The sequence below is a fragment of the Amphiura filiformis genome, chromosome 2, assembly GCF_039555335.1.
Source record: "Amphiura filiformis chromosome 2, Afil_fr2py, whole genome shotgun sequence".
Classification (NCBI taxonomy): Eukaryota; Metazoa; Echinodermata; class Ophiuroidea; order Amphilepidida; family Amphiuridae; genus Amphiura; species Amphiura filiformis.
The window spans coordinates 23,815,727-23,842,227 of NC_092629.1; the positions used below are offsets into that span (position 1 = coordinate 23,815,727).

A 26,501-nucleotide genomic window follows, 5' to 3' on the forward strand; every position below is an offset into this window, starting at 1 on the left:
TAAAAGAGGTATACACACACAAAAGAAAATAATGTACACCTGTTAAATGCCTTCATTCAATAATGATTAACCTTGTGTCTAAGTTAAAGGGAATGTCGTGATCCATATTCACATAAGAGTACACGGCAACTATTAAAATAACAACGACACACAAAGGTGTCATATTCTTAGACTTAACAGTGTCAACCTAACACCTTTGGTGGCAAAATGATGACTCGTTTTCTGTAAAATGATTCTGAATTTCACTGCAAAACAAAACAAAACAAAACAAAAAAAACCCAATTAATTTAGTCTTTATACAATAAAGCATAAGCTACAATATTGATAAAAAGCACCATAAGAGCACACGGCAACTATAAAAGAGTTACACACACAATAGAAAATAACATACAACTGTTAAATGTCTTGATTCAATTGTTTAACATTGTTAACAAGTTAAAAGGGCATTTCGAGGGCATTACGTGATCCACACCTTCCTCCCCACTTTTCTCAGGAAAGTTGAGATTTGTATACCACTGGAAACATCTGGTTACCGTAATGTTTATGTACAAAAATTATCGTTAAATTTGAATTACGTTCCGCTGTACCAGAACGAAATTACAACAATAGCCCACGGAGCAGTGTAAACATAAGCATGAATAACTCTCAAACACAAAATCTGAATTAACTGCGATGTGTTGCATAAAAGGACATGCGTGAAAATGTATTTCATTTAAAATAAATAAAAATCTGAAATGTGTGCTAACATCAAAGAGGCTATTGTTTTAATGTAAATCCACACATTCTGGTTATTTGAGTTCCGATAATTAATGGTTTAACTCACAGGGAGTAGCATGCATACTATCACAAGATAAAGGAAATGCAAATTTATATATAGAAGCTATTTACACTTCCCACTCATTCATTTATTTCCTAATAATAAAAAGGTTATTGTTTAATATAAATCGACGCATTCTTGGTGTTTTAGTGGCGATGATATGCTTTAAAGAGAAAAACAACATTCCGTCAACATCTATAAAATTATTGTGAATTTCACTGCAAAAATACAATATATTTAGTCTTTATACAATTGAACATGAAGCTACAATCATAAAGAAAAAGCAACGTACGAGTACACAACGATAAAGCTAGCGTCTAAAGAAAATCAGCATAAAAGTATACATAGCGACTTTAAAAGAGCTTCACACACAAATAGAAACTAATGTACAAGAGTTAAATATCTTGATTCATATGTTTACAAATAATATTATGTATTACATAAATTGACTTGCTCCAACCGACTCCGATAATTAATGGTTCATTTTACTACATAGGGAGTAACATACGTACTATCACAAGATAAAAGAAATGCATATACAGCGGATATTTACACTACCCTTTCTAATTAGATTTCAAACAATGTAAATTTTCTAACAAAATGCTCCAAGACAAATGTTGATCCATTTTCATTAGTTATCACTGTCATAAATTTGAACTTTACCCTCATCAACAATATTGGCACTTATGCTCGGGATAGGTGTCGTTGCATTTGTGTCATTGGTACATTTAAATGACAGCGTATCTTCGTAGACGTTGATGTCATCTGGCATAGATGCAATAAGGGCGACGTCGTCCGAAGTTTCTCCGAAATTCCCGATGTCATCCAAGACAAACCTGATGTTCTTTGACGTTTTGAAGAGGTCGTTGCTTCTGATTGGCTGCTCATCATCTTCGAACACTGGATTGACTCTAGCTATCATTGTCAATGTAGCAAAAGCAAAACGAATTAATAATGTTATGATCATCATCATCAAATCAACATCAACATCATCATTAAGATCTTCTTCATCATCGTCGTCATCTACTTTTTTTTCTTCTTCACGTGACGTGGGTATCTAATCTAATATTTTTGTTAAAGATGCACGCATGGAACAAAACATAATACGTAATACATCGTGATAATGAAATGCTACCTTATTAACGCACTGTGGCATTATTGATGAATTTGAATGTAGAGTCAAATGACTCAACGGGTAGAGTCAGTAGGTCCGACTCCATTTAAGAGTCAGTGCCAAATTACTAGCACAACTCCGCAGGTAGGCCCTATAGTCAACTAACTCCACAGGTAGAGTCAGTTGACACTCTTGTGACAGTCAGACGACTCCTTTTGAGAGTTAGTGCTATGTCACTTAACTCCATTCTTGCTATCAGTGAGGGTGATATTTCGTGAAATAAGCGTCCATCACTGTACAATGTATATTTTTCAGTACCGGAGTTTATCGGTATTGTATTCTCTTGAGTAGAGAAAGTAGTGGTCGTGCGCAATATTATTGAATATTAGTCTGGATCGGTTTACCTAATAATATACCTACAAGCGCGTAAAAATGGAGAATCAGCGGCAAAAAAAATCGGAATACATGGAATACTTACTAGAATTCAAAATATTGTCGTTTTGGTCTGTCTCATGACCATTGTTATTCACATTTACTGTCACATTCACTGGCTCCCGATTGGTACTGATTTGGAACAACAAAAGATATCAAAAAATGATTATTTTCTTACTTGCTTTCATTATTTTAACATCACCCTAACCCTAGATCTATGAAGAGAGGTGTACCAGCTATTACGGCCTTCGAGTCAGATATGATGGTCAACCTATTTTATTCTAGTAATGATTTTACCCATCGATAAAAAGATGTAGATACCGATATACTGGTTTTAATGAAATCACAATTTAAAAATATAAAAATATGAAGAAAAAATGATACATTCACTGGAAGACACGTAAATTAGCTTACTCTTTTCGCAAAACAAGAACTCCACCAAATATCAGCACAATAGTAACTAAACAGACACATGTGACGATGGCGATTATTGACGATTCCAGTATTAGGATCTGAGTAAAAAAAGTAATAATTAATGAATAATCTTGATTATTTTTTTTCTAATCAATTTAAAAATTCAATACCCGCATTCTTGTCATTTTCTTACATTTCTATTTTATACCACTAGTACAGGGTGATTTAAAATGAGCTGTACCCAACTTTACCCATTTTTTAAATATATTTGCATTTTGATAATAAGTGGTTTTAGTCAGTAGATATCGCACTTTCCAGTTTTTAGATCAACACACGGAACTAAGTTATCCGTGTTCTCTACCGCAGTAACAAAACGCAACTACCATGACTACGTACATGTACAGCAAACCAAGTCAAATGTTATTTCACATTATTAAATCAATAATATTGATATTCATTATTACAATGTCAGGTTTGCAAAAGATTACATGTTAAATAATAGATGTAGAACAAAGGATTCGTTGACTTGAAATTGTAGAGGGAAATTTGAATTCAAATGGAAATGGTGCTGGTGCAATATCCATACACTTGTAATTGAGACCTGATTTTTTAACCAATAATAGGAAACATAGCCTTCTACCCTATTACAGATTGCAATATAAAATTATTTAAATATCGGTAAGTATTTCATTTTAATTGTATTAATTTATCAATTCATCTTATTTTTATTTTTAAATAAACATGCGCAATTTATGTTGAACTGAAAGTGTCTGAGGGCAGTTGAATGAGCAAAATGCTGTAGAACAGATAGTTTGAATAAAATGCTCATCCGTGTGCAGCATCGTTTTTGGTGTGTTTTCTAAGAATATATTTTTCTTCAAAATCATTAGAGTTAAAGACATGATTTTTTCACCAATAATAGGAAACATAATATCCTGCTACAGCTTACAAACACAAATTATATAAATGTCGGTAAGTATTTTATTTTAATTTTTGAAGTTGGGTACAGTTCATTTTAAATCACCCTGTATAACTAGCATCGTCATCGTACAATTATAATCATCTTCAACATCTTCATAACAATCAACAGTATTAGCTACTCAAAAAGAAGAAAAGACAAGTGTGTATCTAGAAAGAAAGTCCCAGAATTACATAGAAATTGCACATCATCTTCAAATGCAAGCATTTAGAGACTGTAAAAGCTAGAGTTCCCCCAAATCTCCGTAAAAAATCCAATCTAAATAATGACGTAAATATGTACCTGGTGGTGGTGGTATATTCTCCTGTGGTTCAGTTTTTGCTTCCGTTACTTCAGACCAAGTGCCAGAGCCACCGGTGTCTCCACTTGTCACACCTCTGACCTAAGTATCAATAGGACATACCGTTTAATGTTATTGTTATAAACATCATTAGATGAGGGGTGGTTGTGCATGTGAGCTTCCTCTACCTGACTCAATTTCCCCTTTCTCTCCTTTCCGTCACTTTACTCAAGCTAATTTCATTTATTCTTCTTTTCGCAGGTCCATTTGCTAGAACAGGTAAGCTAACTAGTTGCAAGGTATTGTTCCGTCCCTGGTTTGTCTAGGATACTAGGCTTTAATCCTACTTCCTACATGCATATCTTCACATGCCAGGGCTGCAACAGAATCTGTAAGTCTTGCATTGGTTTATTCAGCCACACAGGACGATGCTCCTCAACCACCTCATATGGCGCAGACTGAGGGATGGCAAAAGACAAACAGCATGCATGATACATGTAGAGGACACTCTATCGAGCTCGTCACATTTCAGCCAGGTGCAAAATGAGGAGTTGTGAGAGGGGGTAGTCATACCAGACACCATTATGGTTATTTTTGCAGCGAAGTGGTTTTACATCATCCCACTGGAATAAATGTAAAGTTAATACGCCAGAGCTAAAGGGCTATAGAAATCAGTTCATTTATCTATTTTCATTTTACTATGAATCTACCCAATTCATTTATTAAATGTAACAGTAATTGTTATCTACAATGCAAATTTGGTTTGTACATTGATTCATAATCAAGTTTAAATCATTGGGCAAAACAGGCAAAGCTGAACTGGTAATGGACATAAGTTTGCCTAATATTGAGTAAAAGTATACCGATTTAGTCTACCGGTTGTGAAGGACTTAATCCCCTGTTGTACTAAAAACAACACATATTAGGGACTAAATTTAAGATAAAAGCAATGAAATAATGGTAAAAATTCCTTGAATTTTAAACTTAAACCCCGACTTTAAATCATCACAATCGGCCACACAACAGCCGAGATGCATGCGAATACGTTTTGTACATAAACCTAGCTGTTCAAGTCGACATAGAAACAGTGGCGAAAACGAAACTCAAAAATAACTTTTTCTTGAAAAGTCCCTTCCAGATTTCATATTTAGATTGAGACAAGTTTTCTAGATAATCAGAGAAAATTGCAGGACGAGATTTTGTTGTGTACAAAACAGAAGCATGTTTTACTATCGCTATGGAAAATCTCAGCCCAGTAAAATCATCGGTCCCAATGGGCCATACAGAAACCGTGGCGAAAACAAGGGTCAAAAATACATGTACCTTTTAATTAATTATAAACCTTCATATTTCAGATTTATGTTCAGATATGTTTTCAAGAAATTCACAGAAAATTACTAGATGACACGTGTTTGAGAGCTTAAGAGAAGCACTTATTACTAAGTATGTCCACTAAAAATTGAAGTACTTTCAAATTGATTCAGACCTAACTTATTGGCTGGGAATTGATGAAAGAAACATTTTGGCGTTTAAATAATCTTAATCGGACGTTCCATTCCAGAGATGTGGCCTTTCGAGTGTCACGGGTTTATATAGGGCTGCTAGAACATGTTAAAAAGTTTAATCATGAATGTATTTATTAACTAGCGTTATCTGGAACATTACATTTGCTTATAACCACATGAAATAAGATCATCCTGAAAATTTAAACGATTTTGTTGACATACAACAAACAATATAAGACTTCAAAACCCATGGTTTGTTTGGTGGAACCTCAAGTATAATCATAGATGGCTGCCATGGAAAATATCTCCATAGAAGAGCTGAACAATAAGTGCAATATTTCAAATGAATAGCGGCAGTCTTAAACATTGTTCCATCTTTTCAGGTCAGCACATTTTATCTTCAAAAATGATTATATTTCATCATGACATAAGTTTGGTAACATTAATCACTACCAATTTTGAGAAATTTGCTTCAACTCAAAAGGTTATCTTTACTACATTGAGCAATATACTGTGTGTGCATGGAAGCCATCATGTAGCCTTTTTAAAAAATGACATGGTGGTCAGCAGTGCATAATTTGAGATTGGTTTCGGCAGGCTTAAACATTGATTTCTTTGTTTGTAATATGGCTGCATCCCCAATCCGAACACTGGATGGAAGCGAGCTTGAAGTAGTAGACGATTTCAAATACCTTGTGGCTTGGATTGGCAGCAGTGAAAAGGATTTTAACAGCAGGAAAGCCCAGGCATGGATGGCCTGCAACCAAGCTTTTCACCACCACAGTCGAATCAGTTCTGATGTATGGTGCAGAAACCTGGACAATTACATCAAAGTTTAGGAAGGCGCTTGATGGTTGTTACACAAGACTACTGAGAAAAGCACTTAATGTTACCTGGCAGTCGCACACCACCAATAAGGAGCTGTACGGCAATCTCTCCCCAATCTCCGAAAGGCTGAAAACAAAAAGGCTGAGATTTGCTGGACACTGTGTCAGAAGTGAAACAGAGGCAGCTTCCAGAGTTTTGCTGTGGCAGCCTACGCATGGTAAAAGATCAAGAGGACAACCACGGAAGGACTACATCAAGCAACTAATCGAGGATACTGGACTAGAGAAACAAGACATTAGGAACTGCATGCAGAACAGAGTTGTGTGGAGAGCCATCAGCGGAGTCCGACTAGACAAGTCGACATAAGCAAGCAAGCAAGCAAGCAAACAAACATTCTTTAATTTCTCAACATCCTGTACATTTTGTCTTCAAAAATAGTTAAATTTTATGTATGTAAGTTTGCTTGTCTGAATCAATCCAAATTCGGAGATACTTGCGTTTCAACACCTGATGCACAGAATGGTGTCACTTCAACCTGTTGTAGTTCTCATTTCATTATTTTTCTTTAAAGTTGATCCCTTGATAAAGGAAGGTCCTCTCTATTTACTGACCAATCAGGAAAGAGTTTGGTTAATGTTTTCTGGTGGAATCAGGAATTTCTTGAAACACCCTGATATAGGCCTACATTTGGATCACAACAAGTACTGTACGCCATTTAACAGGCCTGGGATTTCCTGCATTGATTGTTTTCCCATAGACAATACATGGGCGAGTGCACGCATACAGTAAATGGGAAACCGTTCTAGTGGCAACTGTATTGACAGTGGGCATCACTATTATTACTATCGATATGGAAAATCTAAAATTCGATCTCAATGGGCCACACAACTATGCTTGAAACGAATAGGAAACATAAATCGTCCAAAAATCCCCCAAAAAGCTACCGACCGTAAAATGTCTCATTTGCATATCAACAAGAAACAACTTTATTAAGTTGGGGTTTGAGTTAAAAATACCAAAATTTATTATTGCTTCTTTGTAAACATGGGGAATAGTGCCCTTGTTTACTGCATACCAAATATGGCCTGAACCCTTTCGAATAGGATTTTCAGTGACAGAAGTTTTTGTGAAAGCGAGCGAAGAACTACCCTGTCAAATTTTAATTTTCTTGATTTTAATTAAAAATTCGGGGTAAATTTTACAGGATATTTCACCTGTATGAAACCAAATCTAATTTGAAAAAAAAAAAAACCCGGAGAAATTCGTTGCCATTTAAGCCAGAGATGACAAAAAACCGAAAACACTCTTCATCATGTTTACATCGTATAACGGTTATTCTAGGAGTTTGGCATTTAAAAAAACACTCTCGCAACAGGAAATGGCCCTAGCAACCGGCAGTCTGGATTGATTGTTTGCTTTTGCCCATTTATCTAAAGTGTTGATATTTGCCCAACATTTGTCCCATTATAGCTCGACAATATTTACCTTAAGTGTATACAGTGTGTCATATGCAAGATTTGTAACATTGTATGCCATATATTTGTCGTCAAGATGATCTGTGATGGTTATTGATCTTTCAACGGGTGAAATGAGAATTTTATACGCAATAAGTTCACCATTACGAGAAATCGGCTCACTAAACGTTACTCTCACGGTATTCAACATGGGTTCTGCCCTCAAATCCCGCGGCTCTGATGGTGCTGCAGTAACGAAAAACATTTAGAGAATAAAGGTATTGGTTTTAGCCACTGGAGTGCATTTAAGACGAGGCGAAGCCGAGTTGTTTTACGCCAAAAATAATGATGTCGCCCGTGTTATATGGGACGATAGATGCATGACAGCGGCTAAAACATTACCTTTATTCTCATTCTTAAACACAAATAGAAATATCACAAGTATTACACATTTTAATTAAATTAAATCCTACATTTTACAAGGAACTACCTGGGGCTTAAAATCGATCAGTATTATTGTTGCTATGCGCCTCCGATTGATTCAAATAGCGAGAACGCGTATCGCGTTGATGTACACGCGCTGACCCGTGTGATATCGTGTCATATCACACGGGTAGGAACTTTTAAGAACCAATAAGATTACAGGAACGTTCTCAAGTGTTTAAGAATAAACAATATAGGCGACGAAATTAAACAACTTCTTTTACCGACTACCAGTCCACCCATCCAGTTCTTGCGTTCTATAATATGAGCCTGCTTTTTTTATTTGCTTTTTTTCTTCTTATTTTTGACAAAAAAATTATTAAAATTAAAAAAAAAACGCAAGCAAACATACAGGGTGTATCAAAATGATTGGTACCGAGGACTTCTTATTTTTAATGAATTTATTTACTCATTTGCTGTACCAGTTTGGGGTAAATTGTTTAAATATATGTAATGTATGTAGTTTTATCTTCTCTAAGAATTTTAGATCATAAAGATAACACATTCTGTTCAGAAATTACATGATTCTGGAAAGTAGGTGGTTTTACACTTTTCATCGTAACGCTGGATCAGTAGCGCACCATTTTCAAAGCTCTATTTTACTACATATACCTTGTATGTTGAAAATCATGGAAATGTTTATCTTGCCTATTTCTTCATTCATAATACATATAATGTTCTAATCAATATGTATTGGTTGAGAGTAATATTATTGACTTGAATAATTTTGTGAAGAAGTTTGTGTATCAACACCTTCCAGGGCGGTAATTCAAAGTGTAGTATAAGATGGATTAAGATTACTAAGTAGATGGTGTGAATGGCTATGGCTATAGACTGTAGACAGTGTAGGTTAGACCTGGTAAAAGTTATTGGAATGGCTCCACACTGTATTCCACACTTTAGCGAAGATTCACAGTAAAGAATTAGGCCTACTGGTTGACACGAAGCTATGGAAAAGTGCATAAAAGATTTAGAAGACAGTTCCAAGAGCAAGGAGTATCCCATTACTTGAAATGTTTCAATAATTTGATATGGGCAGTTACAGCATGGATCCATCACAGGTGTTAAGTTCATTCAAGATAGAGCTTCACCTCACATTGCCAGAGTCGTTAGTCAGGGACGTCACACAGTGACATCGCCCCGATATCTTCATAGTAGACATCGCCATGGTAGGTTGAATCCACAGCCACCCATGACCATTTTATTCGGACCTTATGAGATGCATATTATTAGCGAAGTGACCTGACTAAAGGCCGGCTTACACGATGCAATTTTCCATGCAATTGCCTGTTGCACAGACCTTGGAAAAAGATTGCTCCGTGTATTTTGGATTTGCAAGGAATTAATCCCCAAGCATCAGGCAAATTAATCCCCCGAGCAACAGGCAAAAAGGTAGAGACCTGCTCTACTTTCAAGGTTGTTGCATGCAATCTAACCTCCTTCAGCCAATCAGCTGAGTGAACACCGGCTGATCACTGCATTCATTTGGGAATGTGTAGGGACCAGCTTGATTCACCATCCACAACATGATAAATGTGTGCACATGCTACATTATAATACACTTGTAGGCCTATGTTGTTGTTGGTGGTGGTGTTTAGCCCTTTTGATCTTAGTTTTCCTTAGCCTTTTATTTATGGAAAATTATATAGATATACAGGAGAGGATGGCAATCTTTTGCTTTCAGGACAACACATGAGCCATTTTGATATTAATACGAAAATCATAAACCACTACTTATGTTTTGAGTATATCCCAAACCTATGGCCACGCTCAAGGAATTGCAAGGCCGAGCATTGCTTCGTCTATTTTGATCAATTGCACAGCTTCATTGTCAGTGAGCACATAATCTCACCCACTAAGTAATGGGCCTTGCAATGGAAATTTCATCGTGTAAGCCCACCTTTAGGCTACTGACATAGACGGGGTAATTGATTTCTCGCTCTGTGAGCAAGCTTGTATACGACATTGCGGTCAATGGTTATACTCTCTCCACTTGAGTGAGTGCCGCTATAGCCTGCCGCGCGCTGTAGTCCATACAAGACCAACGCAATATAAAATTGAGAGTCTTGGTCAAATTTTGAGTTCAAAGCGCACGGCCAATTTTCAAAGCGCACGCTAACGACTATAATAGCTGTTCAACACGTATTTTCAAGTGTATGAGACCACATCTGGTTTCTTGAGAAAAATTCATTTACGGGAGATATTCATCATTTTCTAACTCAGTATCCGAAGATTTTCGTCTGATATCAAAATCGTGCATAGCAATTCACGTGTATCGATCCCGTGTATTCATTTTAATGTCACTGCTGCACCAAATAATTATTAGCCAGGCGATGTCGGTGTGCGTCACACAGTGTCATCGCCCCGATATCTTCATGGCAGAAAATACCATGGTAGGGTGAATCCACAGCCACGAATGGGTGTTCCCACCTGTTTATAAAACACATAATAGGCTGAAGGACATCCGACTATAGGCTAATGACATTAGCATGTGACTGACCTCTGTACGGTCAGCGAGCATACATACGCCATTGTAATATGCTTTTAACTGCCTTTACGATAGTCTCCTACACAGTCAGTTTGTGTCAGTCGGTCTGACACTCGTCGATCCTGTATGTTCGTGATAGCCACATACAGTCTGGCCCGAGACTACCTCCACGAGGGTCTACGCTGCGCTATTATAAAATCTGATGATTTTAGTCACTTTTTCAGCTCAAGACGCACGCTAGTTTTTCAAAGCGCAACCTAACTTCAGATTATTAAATCAATTAGTTAACATATGCCCTTTCTATTTACAGTACAAAAACTATATTAATTAGCCATTTTATATTTTTGATATATTTATATGAAAATGTCACATAGCCCATTACCAATCATTTGATACACCCTGTAGAAGAACTTGTATGCTTGAAACAACCTTAGGGATGAAAACCCCGGCTAGCGGTTGGCAGTCGAGGTTTGATTTTATCCCTTACTAGATTCAGCTGTGTAAGCCTCGACGTAATCCGTAAAAGGACCTTCTCCAATGTTCGTAATCGCACGAACACGAAACTTGTAACAGGTAAAATGATGAAGGCCTTGAAAAACTATTTCTCTTTGGACTGTGTTCCCATTCTTCATTAGCAAGACCTGACTACATCCAGAGAATTCATACTCGTAGCCGATTATTTCACCACCTCGGTGTTTACAGAGCACTTCATCCCAGAAGAATACGATCTGACTCAAAATTGAATTGTCATATTGAAGATTTCTTGGAGAATCAGTCGGAACTATGTTTGTGAGAAAAAAAAACACATACATGGTAATGGTTAATCAATTTCTTTACCACCACATCTTCATCGTTATTTGTCATCATCATTATTATTATCATCATCATCATCATCATCATCATCTTCATTCATTTTTTATAATTTTGAGAACAAAGTACAAAATATGGTTCAAGCCTGCATCAGTTACGTAATCATTTCGGATTAAGTACAAATAGTCAGTGGCGTAGCCAGGACATTTTCAGAGGGGGGGGGCAGGCAAATTTCAAGGGGGGCAAACTTTGACGAAAATGGTCAAAAGTGGGCTAACAATTGAATATATGAATACAAAAGCCACCTAAGTCCATACTTTGGCCAAATTGAGTTAAGCATGGGAAATTGTTGCTATACATAAGCCTGTCATATGCATGAAAGAACAACTCAAATTCATTCTCTGTGTCTATTGGGCATGTGAAAAATAGCATGTATGAAAGAATCACCCAATTCCATGATTTGAGTCTTGTAACACATTGATTGAAATCCAGTATGTATAAAAGTCCACTTGTAACACATTCATTGTTAGAGAATGACTTTTGAACAAAAATGGGGTTAATAAAGGAAAGTGTGTGGTTTATATTACATGGCAGAATGCTTATCAACATTATACATACCTGTGTGCTGTATTTTGTATTATCTTACTAGTGGTAATCTCTTTGTCTTTGTATATGATTAAAAAAAATCCAACATTTAAAATGAACCCCACGAAGTCCCTGAAATGCTAATCGTCATACCTAATACAGGTTAATCCACTCATTTGCACGTAAAACTTACCATATTGACCAGGTAAATCTAACTGAAGGAATTAAAATGATACACGGGTTTTTCTCTCAAAATAACTTCGCATGGACTTAGGTGGCTTTTGTATTCATGTATTCAATTACATAAAAGGCCTCTCATAGCGAGGGCAAAAGAAGGGGCAAGACATCTCATAGGGGAAGACTCCCCCTCCCCCTGGCTACGACACTGCAAATATCGTCCATACAATGTAGATAATAATGTAGCGTCATATTATTTGAAGACGCTCTCGTGTCATTACCCGTCTCAGTTGTGGTAAAATTCCAAAATTGACTCATAGGACCCTCCAGAAACCAATTCTGGTCATGATTGACAACGGTGGTGTTGATTGCTATTACGTAAGTAGAAAAGCTATCTAAGTTATCAATGGTGAGACTATTGGTTGATGTTGCTACTTTTTCCATCGGAGACTCTGGTGTTTCTTCACATTGAAAATGGTTATAGAGGCGAAATTGAACAGTATAACTTGGAGTACCACATATTGGTAATGGCGGTGTCCATGCCACTGTGACAGAAGATGAAGAGCGCGATGATATCCAAATTTCATCTATCGGACTAGGAGCTGTTAAAACGAAAGAGACAACGCATGTTTAAAGATCACTGTACTTGTTTTTCGACGCACTTTATTTTAAAGACGACGGAAAATAAGATTGGATTAAAAGACGACGGAAAATAAGTTTGGATTAAAATAGTATTATACAGCATTTAAAAACAATGGAGCCGGGAATAACGGGTGAGCTGGAGGAGTATTGCTCACTAAAAGCGGAGCCCACACAACGAGTCTGTTTCAGTGTTTACATTCCCATCGGAATTATACTGGTACCTTTGGTGCATATAATCAATAGAGGCTTTTGGGCAGGACACTTCCGGGGTTACCATTTAGGTTCTGGTTAGGAGTTCAAAAGTAGGTGGTCATCATTCATAAAAAGCCCAGATAACACAAAACGTTCTCACGACGTTTGCGAACGTTCCCTTTTGGGAGCGTTTGATCAGGTAAATTGCAAACGTCACGAGAACGTTCAGCGAACGTATTAAAGTATTAAACAAATGTATGACGTTTCAGCAACGTGCAAATGGGACCATTTATTTATTTATTCAGTCATTTATTTATTCAGTCATTTATTTACATATTTCTATGTAAAAACAATTTCGGCTTTTACTCTATTCTATATGCCACATTGAATATGCCAGTTCAATGTGGGACCCCCACGAAAAGGACCTAAGTAACAAAGTTGAGATGGTGCAGCGTCGCGCAGCGCGCTTTTTTTTATGAATGACCACAAAAGCACTAGTAACATGCTGAAGGAGCTGGATTGGTGTTCTCTTAAAGATCGTAGAACAGCCAATAGGTTAACGTCCACAAAGACTGGAACAAACTACCCTACCACATCACCACGATACAAGACTCAAAAGAATTAAAGAATCAAGCAACCAACCACCTAAAGCAACTACAATAAATAGCATTCCGCATGTGCACAACCATTTCCTGATCGTCTGGCTTCACCTGAAGCGTTGAGCAGTATTGCTACAGATACAGATACTATGATTTTTATTGTCCGACGATTTTCACTTTCGCGCGCTAATTAGATTTTCGCGGTTGTGATGTCTCCTGGTTTATCATAAGAATGATGAGTTAGCCTTTCAACAAGGTTTTGCCTGTAGTGGGAGCGCCATCTTTCTTGTTGTGCTGAAGGAGAAGGCTTTTCCTGGAGCCCTGTAGTGGGAGCGCCATCTATGGATAATGGTTCTAGAACATCCCATGCCACAATGATGGCACTGTTATATTAATATTATCGTTATGATATACATGATTGTGCATGTGTATTATAACTTGTGAAGCAGGCCAGTTTACAGTTAACAGTAGACTTCGGTTGTATATATAAATGCGCTTTTATAAATGCACACGTGACCAGATGGCCAGCGCCATATTTGCATTACATCACTGTCAATCACTGAAATGGTGACCATTGAAGGAGTGGCTACACCCGGTGGCTACAGTTGTGACCTTGTTTCGTGGCTAGCACTGGCAAAGAACATTGGCTGGAGGTTCGATGCTATAAATTTGCAAGGATAAATCATGGATATCAAAGGATCATGATTATTGCACAGAACCCCCCATGTACAAACATAACTAATGTTTATTTATTTATTTTTATTTATTTATTTTTATTTTTTTATTTTTTTATTTATTTATTTATTTATTTAGTTAGTTAGTTAGTTAGTTAGTTAGTTAGTTAGTTAGTTAGTTAGTTAGTTAGTTAGTTAGTTATGCGACGAAAAAAAGCCCTGTTCTATTTTGAACAAATTGGGAAACAAATTTTTCCTGTACAAATGAATGCCGACCCCAAATTTCGGAAATTTCAGGACAATTTTTTTTGGTATTTTCTCAAATTTAAATTTATTTACAGGTTTTTGTGATTTTTTGGGTTATTTAATTTTTTTTTTAAATACCAACCGACCGATCGACCCTACTTGAAAGGTCCGTTCGCCCGTAGAACAGGGTTTCTCTCTTTCTCGCCTTACTTATAATTTTATAAATATTATTTGTCCCCCCTTCCCCAAAACCACCCCTCCCCTTTTTACACTCATAAATTAATTGTTTTTTTTTAACTTTCCCCTTCCGTGTAAAGTAAAACTTTATAAGCCGGTTGAATCAAACTGAACAAAATTGACGTATACAATTACAATATAATACCATGACAATAATGTGTATGACGAGATCTAACTTACTAGCTGAATAAACCTCAACCGTGCATCACATACGTGATTGTACGTCATATTATCATATAACGTATGAGCGTGATGTATAGTATACGAGTCTTCCTCAACATCTTCCAGTCGGGATGATTAGATCATGTACAGTCATCTACGTGTTTATACTTTAAATTGTCCGTCAAAGGGTGACAAAGGGTGTACAGATTACCGATTTAGCATGGGGGACACAAAAAGGTGCTTAAAAACACATTCTGAATTTATTTTTTTGTATATTTGCGAGCGAATGAGTAAGTTAGAGTTGAGGAGGTCGGGCGGGGACATCTAGCCTATTAGTTTGAGAGGGTCATTATACCGAAAAGGGCTAAAGTTATAGTTTCCTCAATTTACGTTATAATTAGAGTTAAAATTAGGGTCAGAGTTATGTTCATTGGCGGCACTACGGGGGGATACTTATCTTGACTCCGAAAAAAATAAATCCATGACCCCTTCCTTCCGAAGAAAATGACAGCCCCTAAGTTCCCTACGTGCAAACATTATCAAATAACATCATCGGCAGCTACCCAGTTCTGACCTTAATGCCAGTAAGAATCACATTTCGTCATCAATATGGCCAATTGCCACGCCCATTTAGCACGGAAATAATGAAATATAACTTCAGCTATATCTAGCTTTTCCGTCATAATTTTTTTTTTCCGTAATGGAAAATCCAAATAAAGTGTTTATGTTTATTATTTTGCCCTTTGGAATCAATGCCACTATTTTGCAAAACCAATTTTTCTTGTAACCTGCCATTTTCGCCTATACTTTTGCGTGTGGAATTTGTGCACATCCGGGTACCTTACATCGTTGAACACGGTATGGCGACTTGTAGATGTCACGTGCGCATTTATAAAAGCGCATTTATATATATACCCGAAGTCCACTGGTTAACCTAAAGGCACCGGTTTATCTCAACCATTGGGTTAAACCACAGTAATAGTAGGCATATCACATCAAAAATAAGCGCAGCAGAAACACGTTATTTAATGTTTCTGCATGAATGAGCTTTATTAAAGCATCAAAAATCAAAAAACGGAATTGAAATCGGTCAATGCATTGTGATGTAGTGTCAATTTAAAGATGCTCGTAAATGGAATAAAAACCTGCCACAAAATGGCTGCAATGACAACATTGGCACATTCCGAGATTTTGACGGTTTGTTTGGACGCTTGCTTGAAAAAGCAGCGTTAATTTAAGTATCACAGGTTAAATGCCTATCTTTCCTGACTTCGTTAAAGAAAACAAAATTAAAAAAAATTATCATTGGATAATTATAATAAATTAACCAAATGTGCTATTTTAGCAATTTCGGCCAATCTGCAGACAAATTAAAGCTGAAAAAATGACTATGTTCAGCTAATTAATATGCAAAATTGATGCTAGTGGAAAACCGTACATGATATCAGGGTGCGGTTTTTTTTGCACACATATGTATACGAAGTTCTTTCAATTGATAACAAAAAATACACAAAAAGTAATTAATTATGCAAATTAGCTAATTACAGCTAATTATGTATTCATGATATTATTATGTAAATTAGGCATGAGTAATTTTGGTGTTTTTAATATTTAATGAAAGTCTATTCATTCACCATAAATTTGTCAAGTATGAACCTGTTATGATGTTGAATAAAGAAACTGCAGTTAATTACTTAAAAATAATACAAAAAAATACAAAGTTTGACATTTTGATGGTGTCTGGAATAGAATTTTCTTTTTAACTGCCAACATGGTATGTGTCACCATTACTCAAAGCCAAATCCCAAAAGTAAATATAAAAATTCATTTGCAATGAGACTTAAAATTAACATTTTGTTATCTGGATTAACGTAGGAGGGCAAATGGTAAAAGGAATCGTCATTTCACTCTAGCGCGTATACATAACTAGTATGGCCTTGGACATACACAATGGCTTAAAGCTATTGTGGTTTGGAAAACTACTCCCTATGGAATATCTTTGATAATATTATGTTTTAACTAGTGTTCCTCAAGTGCTTCATTCAATGTAGACGGAAATAATTTACATGCTAAGAAAGATAAGTATTTTAGCTAAATGGTGGTAGATCAGACTATTTCAATAGGCCTATATTTACTGATTTATGAGCGATCGTCAAAAATCCATTAAACAGGCAGTAATTCTTGAACAAAGCAAAATTTAATTTTGTCGGATTCAATGGTAGCTTCAGAAAGGTTTCACATACCATATATTAAAATTTCAATTGGGATAAATGGAACATACTAAGGAAATTCATTTTTGACATTGATGTTTTCCAAAAATCAGCCGACTTTGATGCGCGCGCTTTTTAATTCACTGTTATGCTTGCATGCACAGTGTGGCAGAATTATTAGTAATAGCATGTTTTATGGCACAATACTGTTCTTTCATTTTTAACCTTGTATTCCCCTGGTGGGTGTGAATGTTCTGAATAAAAAAATTATTGCTAAACAAAAGGTGTCTATTTGTTTTGAAACGTTTCTTGAATGTTCAGCAGCAGCTAAAAATGTTTTAAGGACATTTCTTAAGCATTCTGAAAACGTTCTATTAAACGTCCAGGTAACGTGAATAGGTGAATATGAAGGACGTTTTTATTATGAAGGACGTTTGGAGAACATTTGAATGGGATGTGAAGGTCAGGTTAACTTGTCAGAACGTTGTTACAACGATTAAAGAACGTTACATCTAACGTTCTATCGGCGTCAAAAAGTGTCTACACTTTTGGTCATTTGGACGTAACACAATAACGTTCAGATGACCAAAGTTAAACCTTGTCACGACGTTCTCAACGTTCTCACAACGTTATATTGTTAGCTGGGTGCCAACTAAAACCCTTTTGGGGAAGTTACATTATATGACGACGGATAACAATCGAAGAAAAACCACTTAAACCAACTCTTAACCATAGATAAACTCATGCCCATTAATACCTGTATGCAGTGTCCACGCAGTTTTTGGTTTCGTTAAAGGGCCACCGCCAACTGCCGTAAACGCTTTAACAGTGAACTCGTATGCTGTACAATGAGCCAAATTAGTGAAAGTAACTGTTGGATCTGTGGTGCTATTTGATATACCATTAAACTTATATATGTACATTGTGATGATCCCATTTTGATGTTCTTTGGGTGGTGGTAACCAGCTCATGATAAGTTCTTGAAGAATGGAGTTGTCAGATGTGATGTTTTGAGGAACATCATCTGGAGCTGTTCGACATTAAAAACAAATGCATACATGATACAATTATGATGTTTTATATAAATGCAATACGATAAATCAGTGATTCTGTTTTTCAACTGAATAGGGATAAGCAAATGACAAGAGCCAATTATTCATAATCATATGCGATGTGATCAAGCAAAATCATGGAACGCGGAAACATTGATTTTGAGATATAGCCTGTTTCTTGTTGTTTTGGTAACTCTTTTTAAAATTGCTTATATCTTTGGATATGGTTGTTAAATTTAGATGGGGGTTTCTGCAAAATCTATCTTTGTAAAATAATGCATTTTACTATCCTATAAGAAACCGAAAATTTGATATTTCCGCGTTCCGACTGATATGGCTTGATCGCATCACATATATATATATATATGATGTTTGCTTTAAAAGTATTTATCTCAAAATTAAGTCTGCGTAGACGTTTTGGTTTTGTGGCAATGGTCACATTTGTATTGCTACAAAAATCGGAACATTACCGGGTTTTACTTTTGGTCCAGATAGCTTCAAGTATTACACCTGTTACCAGCTGGTTACACCTGTTACCAGCTGGTTACATTTGACGACCTATTGCGTCATACGAAGGTCACTTTCAAGATAATGTTACCTGACGTAACTGATTCTCCATCTACACTGATCTAGGTCATAGTATGTGGCTGCAAGACCAACTGGTCATCACAGGAACGGGGAAATCATTACGTAAGGAACTAAAACTGCCAGGAAGAATCACATTGAACTTAAAGGGACCTCTAGCGATGTATAATAGCATTGCTGAAGGACTTGGGTATGTGAGGACAAAATTGACTGCGCTCTAGCTGGGCGGCATCACTTTGGCCCTGCTACCTTTTTTATTTGTCTAACTGCGACATTATCCAGGTTAGCTGCAACCTAGATGGTCAATGTATTTTGAAGGCTGCAGCCAGAGTGGGCCATTCATTTTGGTGTTAAGTCGCATATTGAGGATTATTGGTAAATAATCTACTTTGCATATTTACTGTACAATACTAACCATTATTCCTATTGTTCCGATGATTTGTGGTTTATCTGGGCTATTTATTACTTGAACAATAAGCCTATTATTGATTCAATTCACCGGGTCTTGGATATAGGTCGCAAGGTGTGTGGTAACAACACACTAATTTAATAGTTAGCGCAGCCGAATGCAGGAAAAAGGGCCAACCTTGAGTTGACTCCGCTCAGATCAGCGCAGCCAGAGCGGGAGGCCCTGCTGGAGCGCATCCAATGTGTTCTCTCGCGCCTTACCACTTTCTGCTGTCCGTCCAGTTTGCCATTCTGAAAATGGTCCAGGCCCCATTATGGTCCAAGCTCGAACTCTAAATACATATTCAGTAAAATGCTCCAGGTTATTAAACGTAACGAACAAGTCTGTCGTGTTGTAATTATGGCCGGACATACCAAATTCGTATTCAAACTGATCTATTTTGCCATTTCTCTTGCCACAATATGGAAGTTCCCAACTGAATGTTAGTTGTTCTTTGATGGATGAATCAACGCCTAGGCAAGATGGGGATCCGAGTGGAGCTGTGGAAATAAAGAAACATCTCCGTGAAAGAAAGTCATATGTCGTATGTGGTATAGTTACATTTTGTCATTTAACAATGTGTATAAAGGTGGTGGTTATCAAGCCGTTTGGGTAAAACTTTAACTTCGGAAGAATGGTACTAATGTATATTTAGTGTATACCACGCTTAACAGTTTCGACCGCGTGTTTGGTTTTGATTTGCAACTTTTGAAAAGTCACCAAGTTTCATCAATCTTTGTCTATATAGTGTTCGGTAGCAAATTTGGTATCAAATCAAGCTAACAAGATTCTGCACACGAATTAATCAATCCAATTGCTACAACAAGATCAGGGTTTGGTTAAATAAGTGCGGGTTTCTTTTTATGTTGTGTTATACACATGAAGTGATACCTGATTCTAGCGTTGATTCCAAGAGTTCAACAGAGTCTCCGGCCAGTTGCCCTACGTAAGCATGTACCGATACGATGTATAGTGAATAGGCCTTTAAACTGTCTATCACATACTGTGTGTTATCTGTAGTAGCTGCCAAAGCTGGTAAATCTGTTTGGTTGCAATGGTCGTAATCAACGAGAGTGACTTGGATGAAGTAATGACGAATTTTGCACAGATTTATACGCCTGGGTGGATTCCATCTCGCTACCAACGATGACTCTGAAGTAGCGACAACACTTAGATTTCGCACTTGATTTGGAGCTGCCACAACAAAGAATAATATAGAATTAGGCGAATTGCACAAAACACCTGTAGCTGTGTATAACAATAAACATACTTAAACACACCACAAACAATAACTGCAACCATTAATGGAACATAATAAAATAAATTATATGGAACTGAAATAACAAAACATTATAAATGTAATACCTCATTTTGTGTCAATAGCAACTCCTATTGTGTTAAAAGTCAATAGCAATCCTTTAAATTACAAAATCAAGCTATTGACAAACATGAGGTATCGGCACCTGCTGAATATTCTTTGGCCTGTTTTTAAAATGGGTTGAATATCCTTTTGTTACTGTCATTCTCCTGTAACAACAGAATCAGGCAAGCCCATTTTCCTAATGAATTATGCAAATATTTATTTTTACAAGGAATTGCTATCGATGATATTGATAAAACATGTGACTTAACCCTAGAACTACGAAGAGGTTTTTTTTTATCCGTCATAAAAAGCACGCGTTTACGCCCACACGACCTAAGCTAATCTTAGCTCCATCCTTTACGCTCATTTTAGTGATAAAATGGTTACCCAGCAACTTCCCCGGGGGTAGGACTGGAAAAGATGACCATAGAGCTAGAGGAGGGGGGTTGATGAGGCCCCAATGATTTTCACTTCACTCATGTGAAATCATTCCAAGAGCTACTGACTTTTTCTTTAGGTAAAAGTAGTCATTTCCTTTAGTATTTGGGAGAAAATTCGGTTTTTTTTCCTATACACTTGTACATAGCGAGAATTACCTATATTTGCATGGGCGCCCTCACATTGTGACGTCATGGCGAGGCGACATTATGTGGGCCATGTTTGTACTTATTTTGGTATCACTGGTTAGAGGAGACCCATATCTATACCTTAGTACCAAATATAATGGTATGTGGCGTTTATAATTGAAAATTCAGGGGGGTATAGGAGACCCATAGCTATATCTTAGTACCAAATATAATGGTATGTGGTAAAATTTAGGGGGGTCGCAACAACCCCACTCTTCGTAGTACGTGTTACAAAATATAGCTCAGTAATTCTAGGGTTAAAAATAAGAAGTTTAAATTTTAACGAACCCACAAGAACTGTACACGCCGTATACTTATCAGAATAAGGCCCATGACCTTTTGATGTCCATGCCCGAACACGGAATTCATAACACATACAATCCTCTAAATTAGAGAACAGTTTGATGGTCTCGGTAACGTTGCCTTCTTCAATGTCGTGCTTATTACTGACGTCTATTCCAAATTGGTATTCATAAAAACGTATGATTCCATTTTGAGATTCTTGTGGAGGCGGGGTCCATATAAACTCCAATATATATCGTGTTGAGTTGTCGCATTGTAGATTTTGTGGCGGTTCATCTGGAACTGAAAAGTAAGGAGAAAGGTTTTTTTTAATGACTGTGTTTTTAATTGCCATATGGTATGATGCCTCATCCGAAAAGCAAAAATTAAAATGATGCAATGATTAATTGAGCATTTTGGAATGAATGATTATCAAATTTATACTGAGGTCAATAATTGAAGGTGCTCTAATTTTATTACAAAGTATATTAAACCATTTGTACTTGCCTTTAACTGGGACGACAAAGTATGGGCTTTTGCCATTAGATTATTATGAAGATATATATTTACACGGAGTGTTTAAATATATCAGGATACTAGCTTTACATTATTTGTCAAATTTATCCCCCCCCCCCTTGAAAACCGTCTTATTCCTCACCCTATACTTTGGTAGAATATGCACTATTTGCAGCAAACAGTCAACCAATGCAACATGGGATTCTCTGCATGGATGGCAATTTGGTCATGGCACTGTACCAACAACAACTAGAGCTACGTGGCTCACGAGCCACGAATGTCAGGCGGTGATTACACAGCCGTGACGTTAGTCACGGCTGTGTCTTTTTTCTTACAGGTTCTTTCTTTCTTACACAGCCGTGACGTTAGTCACGGCTGTGTCTTTTTTCTTACAGGTTCTTTCTTCTTCTTCTTCTTCTTACACAGCCGTGACGTTAGTCACGGCTGTGTCTTTTTTCTTACAGGTTCTTCTTTCTTCTTTCTTTCTTCTTTCTGTCAACCATTACATTTGCTCTAGCACTCACATGCTTACATCGATTTTTACCTAACTTGGTCACCATGATCATTGACCATGCCCCTACATGTCACATGAAACTCGCGGGGTCAAAGGTCACGCAGGGGTCACAGGGGTCAAAACGTGATTTCAACTAAAATGCATCTTCTCCTACAACTTACGTAGGACAGCGACCCAACTTGCACACATGCATTGTTATTACCCAGTGTCTATGTGGTGTACACAGATTTGGGGTCAAAGGTCATTAAGGGGTCACTTCCGGTATAAAACGAAAAACCTTCAAAATTTTTATTAGCCAAGTAAAACATGGGACAGTAACGATATGTTCACACATGATCTGCAGTCACCCAATGTATATGTGGTATTTTTTTTATTTGGGTCAAATCTCATTAAGGGGTCACTTCCGGTATAAAATGAAATACCTTTAAAATGCATCTTCTTCCACAGATTCAGTAGGACAGTGACGCCACTTGCACACATGCATTGTTATTACCCAGTGTCTATGGGGTGTACACAGATTTGGGGTCAAAGGTCAGTGAGGGGTCACTTCCGGTATAAAACGATATACCTTCAAAATGCCCCTTCTGCCACAAAAAGCATAGCAAAATGATGCCGCGTGTGACACGTGCATTGACATTAGCCAATGTCTATGGGGTTTTCATATATTTTGGGGTCAAAGGTAATTAAGGGGTCACAACACGGCTGTGTTCGTGGTCTTAGACCACAGCTAAGTCTAGTTCTTCTTCTTTCTTCTGTCAACCATTACATTTGCTCTAGCACTCACATGCTTACATCGATTTTGATCTAACTTGGTCACAATGATCATTGATCATGCCCCTACATGTCACATGAAACTCGCGGGGTCAAAGGTCACGCAGGGGTCACAGGGGTCAAAAACGTGATTTCAACTAAAAATGCATCTCTCCTACAACTTACGTAGGACAGCAACCCCACTTGCACACATGCATTGTTATTACCCAGTGTCTATGTGGTGTACACAGATTTGTGGTCAAAGGTCATTAAGGGGTCACTTCCGGTATAAAACGAAAAACCTTCAAAAATTTTTATTAGCTAAGTAAAACATAGCACAGTAGCGGTATGTTCACATATGATCTGCAGTCACCCAATGTATATGTGGTATTTTTGTTATTTGGGGTCAAAGCTCATTAAGGGGTCACTTCCGGTATAAAAAGAAATACCTTTAAAATGCATCTTCTTCCACAAATTATGTGGGACAGAGACGCCACTTGCACACATGCATTGTTATTACCCAGTGTCTATGTGGTGTACACAGATTTGGGGTCAAAGGTCATTAAGGGGTCACTTCCGGTATAAAACGAAATACCTTCAAAAAATTTTATTAGCTAAGTAAAACATTGGACAGTAACGGTATGTTCACACATGATCTGCAGTCACCCAATGTATATGTGGTATTTTTTTTATTTGGGGTCAAATCTCATTATGGGGTCACTTCCGGTATAAAACGAAATACTTTGAAAATGCATCTTCTTCCACAGATTCTGTAGGACAGTGACGCCACTTGCACACATGCATTGTTATTACCCATTGTCTATGGGGTGTACACAGATTTGGGGTCAAAGGTCATTAAGGGGTCACTTCCGGTATAAAACGAAAAACCTTCAAATTTTTTTATTTGCTAAGAAAAACATAGGACAGTAACGGTATGTTCACACATGAATTGTGGTTACCCAATTCATCTGTGGTATTTTTTTATTTGGGGTCAAATGTCATTAAGGGGTCACTTCCGGTCTGAGACGAAAAACCTTCAAAATGCCCCTTCTGCCCACACCACCTCAATGCCTTCGGCAAAATATTTCCCTAAAATATCGCAAAGTAGTTTGATTGACAGATTTCACCTCTGACCTCGATCACAAACATGGCTGCGCCCAGTGGGACATTCACACACACACATCGCATTATTTGCCTCGTTTACCGACGTGCTTTGACGAGTTTGCAATAGATTTTCAATTCATCTTGTATCAGAGAAGCAAATAATAAGATGGACTAAGGACAAATATTGCCACGGACATCGAATCCCGCATCGAATAGACGGCGAAAACATGACGAGATATCGAGATTTGTTCCATTGACTACCATCAGTAACCATGTACTGCACTGCCCGTATGTTTTCATATGCATCAATTGATCATACAGCTAGCTGTGTACAGCTAGCTGAGCATGATGTTGGATTGTGTTGCTTGTCGTGTACACGACTCTGCAAGGTGGGTTTCTTTTAAAACCAATACTATAGAAAAATTATCAAATTCGTGGACATCGTGGAACATACTCTTTGCGTGGCTGTGCGTAGTAAGCAGTTGTACGCAGATAGCCTCGCTAATATGGACGCGTAGAGTAGCGTTGTACACGCGTGTAGTCAGCATGATTAGTCGCGGAGTAACCGCATAGTTGAATGTTCCACAATGTCCACGAATTTGATAATTTTTCTATAGTCTACCGTTCACAAACACTTGTTAGGGGGCATGATGCAAAAAGGGCGGCCCTGAAATTTTTTTACCCTCTCTAAGGGGGGCCGGGGGGACCTGAAAAAAATGACCAGGTGATGACCACAAATTTTCTTGGAAAAATTTAGTTTATATGCTTTTCTATGGGGTTAGTTGACCCATAATTTTCATGTCAAAAAGGGAGGTCCCTGAAATTTTCGAGGTCTGTAAAGTCCCCCCCTACAAGTGTTTGTGAACGGTCCTTTACATTTAATTATTTTGTTTAAAAAGGTGATGATTTAACTCAAAAATGAGGGGTCTTGCCACCATGTCTGTATGTCAAAAATTAGCTAAGTTTATGGGCAAATGACTGTTTTCAAATTCTGCAGCCATCATTGACATAGGGGCTGTGCAATAATTATGAACCGGGGTGATTTCCAAACGGCTCGCCAAAAATCACTTCCCCCCCCCCCCCTTCTCGCCCCGCCAAAATTCGCTTCCCCCCTCTCGGCCTGCCAAAAATTCTTTGCCCCCTTGTGTATGCCAAATTTTTGGGATCCCAATTTACAAACCTCAAATGGTGCTGTCCATGGTAAAAAGCAGTCTATAATCCTGATACATGAATAATAATTTGTAATTTATCATTGGCTAATATTATTTTACATTTTATTTTATTCTCATTTCCAGGTGCAGTAGAACAACTGAGGATAATAGAGAGCTTGCGGAATGAAGTTACTGGAACTTTAACGGCAACTTCAAAAATATCGATTCGATTTCTTGCTCAACTTCACTTCAACGCGAACGTCAGATTAGTTTCTGTACCAACAGCGTCTTGTTGTTTAAACTAGGGGAAGTGTATCAATGGGTGATCAAAGGAAGGGTATGTAAAAGCGACTGCATCAGATTTCTCCCTTTTGTTTGCTGAAGCGGTTTGTTGGTAACACCAGGTAACACTTATTACAATAGGCGCTTAGTTTGAATAAACATGGATTACATCTCTTGGCGATGACCAATGCAATGGGAATTAGGCCTATGTTATGAGCTATACGCTAATATTATACTTCTAAACATGTTTCAATTAAATATTCTTGTGATATGCCTATATTATGCCCGGATTATTATAATAAAAGCTCATTTATTATTCCAGTAAACGTCAGCTTTGTCAATTTTATATTTCCATCAGGACACAAGCCCATTTTATCTGTTTGCTCTCCCTAGCCACCCCCCCCCCCAACCACCACCACCATCACCACCTCTCCATATCATCCCCTCCCTCCATCTATTCATCTATCCTCACTTTCCCACTCCCCAGTGGCGTTGCCAAG

General features: G+C 37.4%; 1 protein-coding gene and 1 long non-coding RNA gene across 2 annotated transcripts; both read right to left on the reverse strand.

Moving 5' to 3' along the window:
- Positions 1-1,701: 1,701 nt before the first annotated feature.
- On the reverse strand, positions 1,702-2,863 carry LOC140135689 (uncharacterized). The gene is made up of 3 exons (XR_011856556.1): positions 2,778-2,863; positions 2,410-2,495; positions 1,702-1,732 (listed from the first exon to the last, which is right to left on the reverse strand). It is a non-coding gene; the product is annotated as an uncharacterized lncRNA (long non-coding RNA).
- A 15,190-nt stretch (positions 2,864-18,053) lies between these two features.
- Positions 18,054-24,652, reverse strand: LOC140139215 (neogenin-like). The gene is made up of 5 exons (XM_072160998.1): positions 24,592-24,652; positions 21,781-21,987; positions 20,305-20,607; positions 19,635-19,913; positions 18,054-18,358 (listed from the first exon to the last, which is right to left on the reverse strand). Exons 1-5 carry the CDS (start codon positions 24,650-24,652, stop codon positions 18,054-18,056), a joined length of 1,155 nt encoding a protein of 384 aa, XP_072017099.1.
- Positions 24,653-26,501: the final 1,849 nt, after the last annotated feature.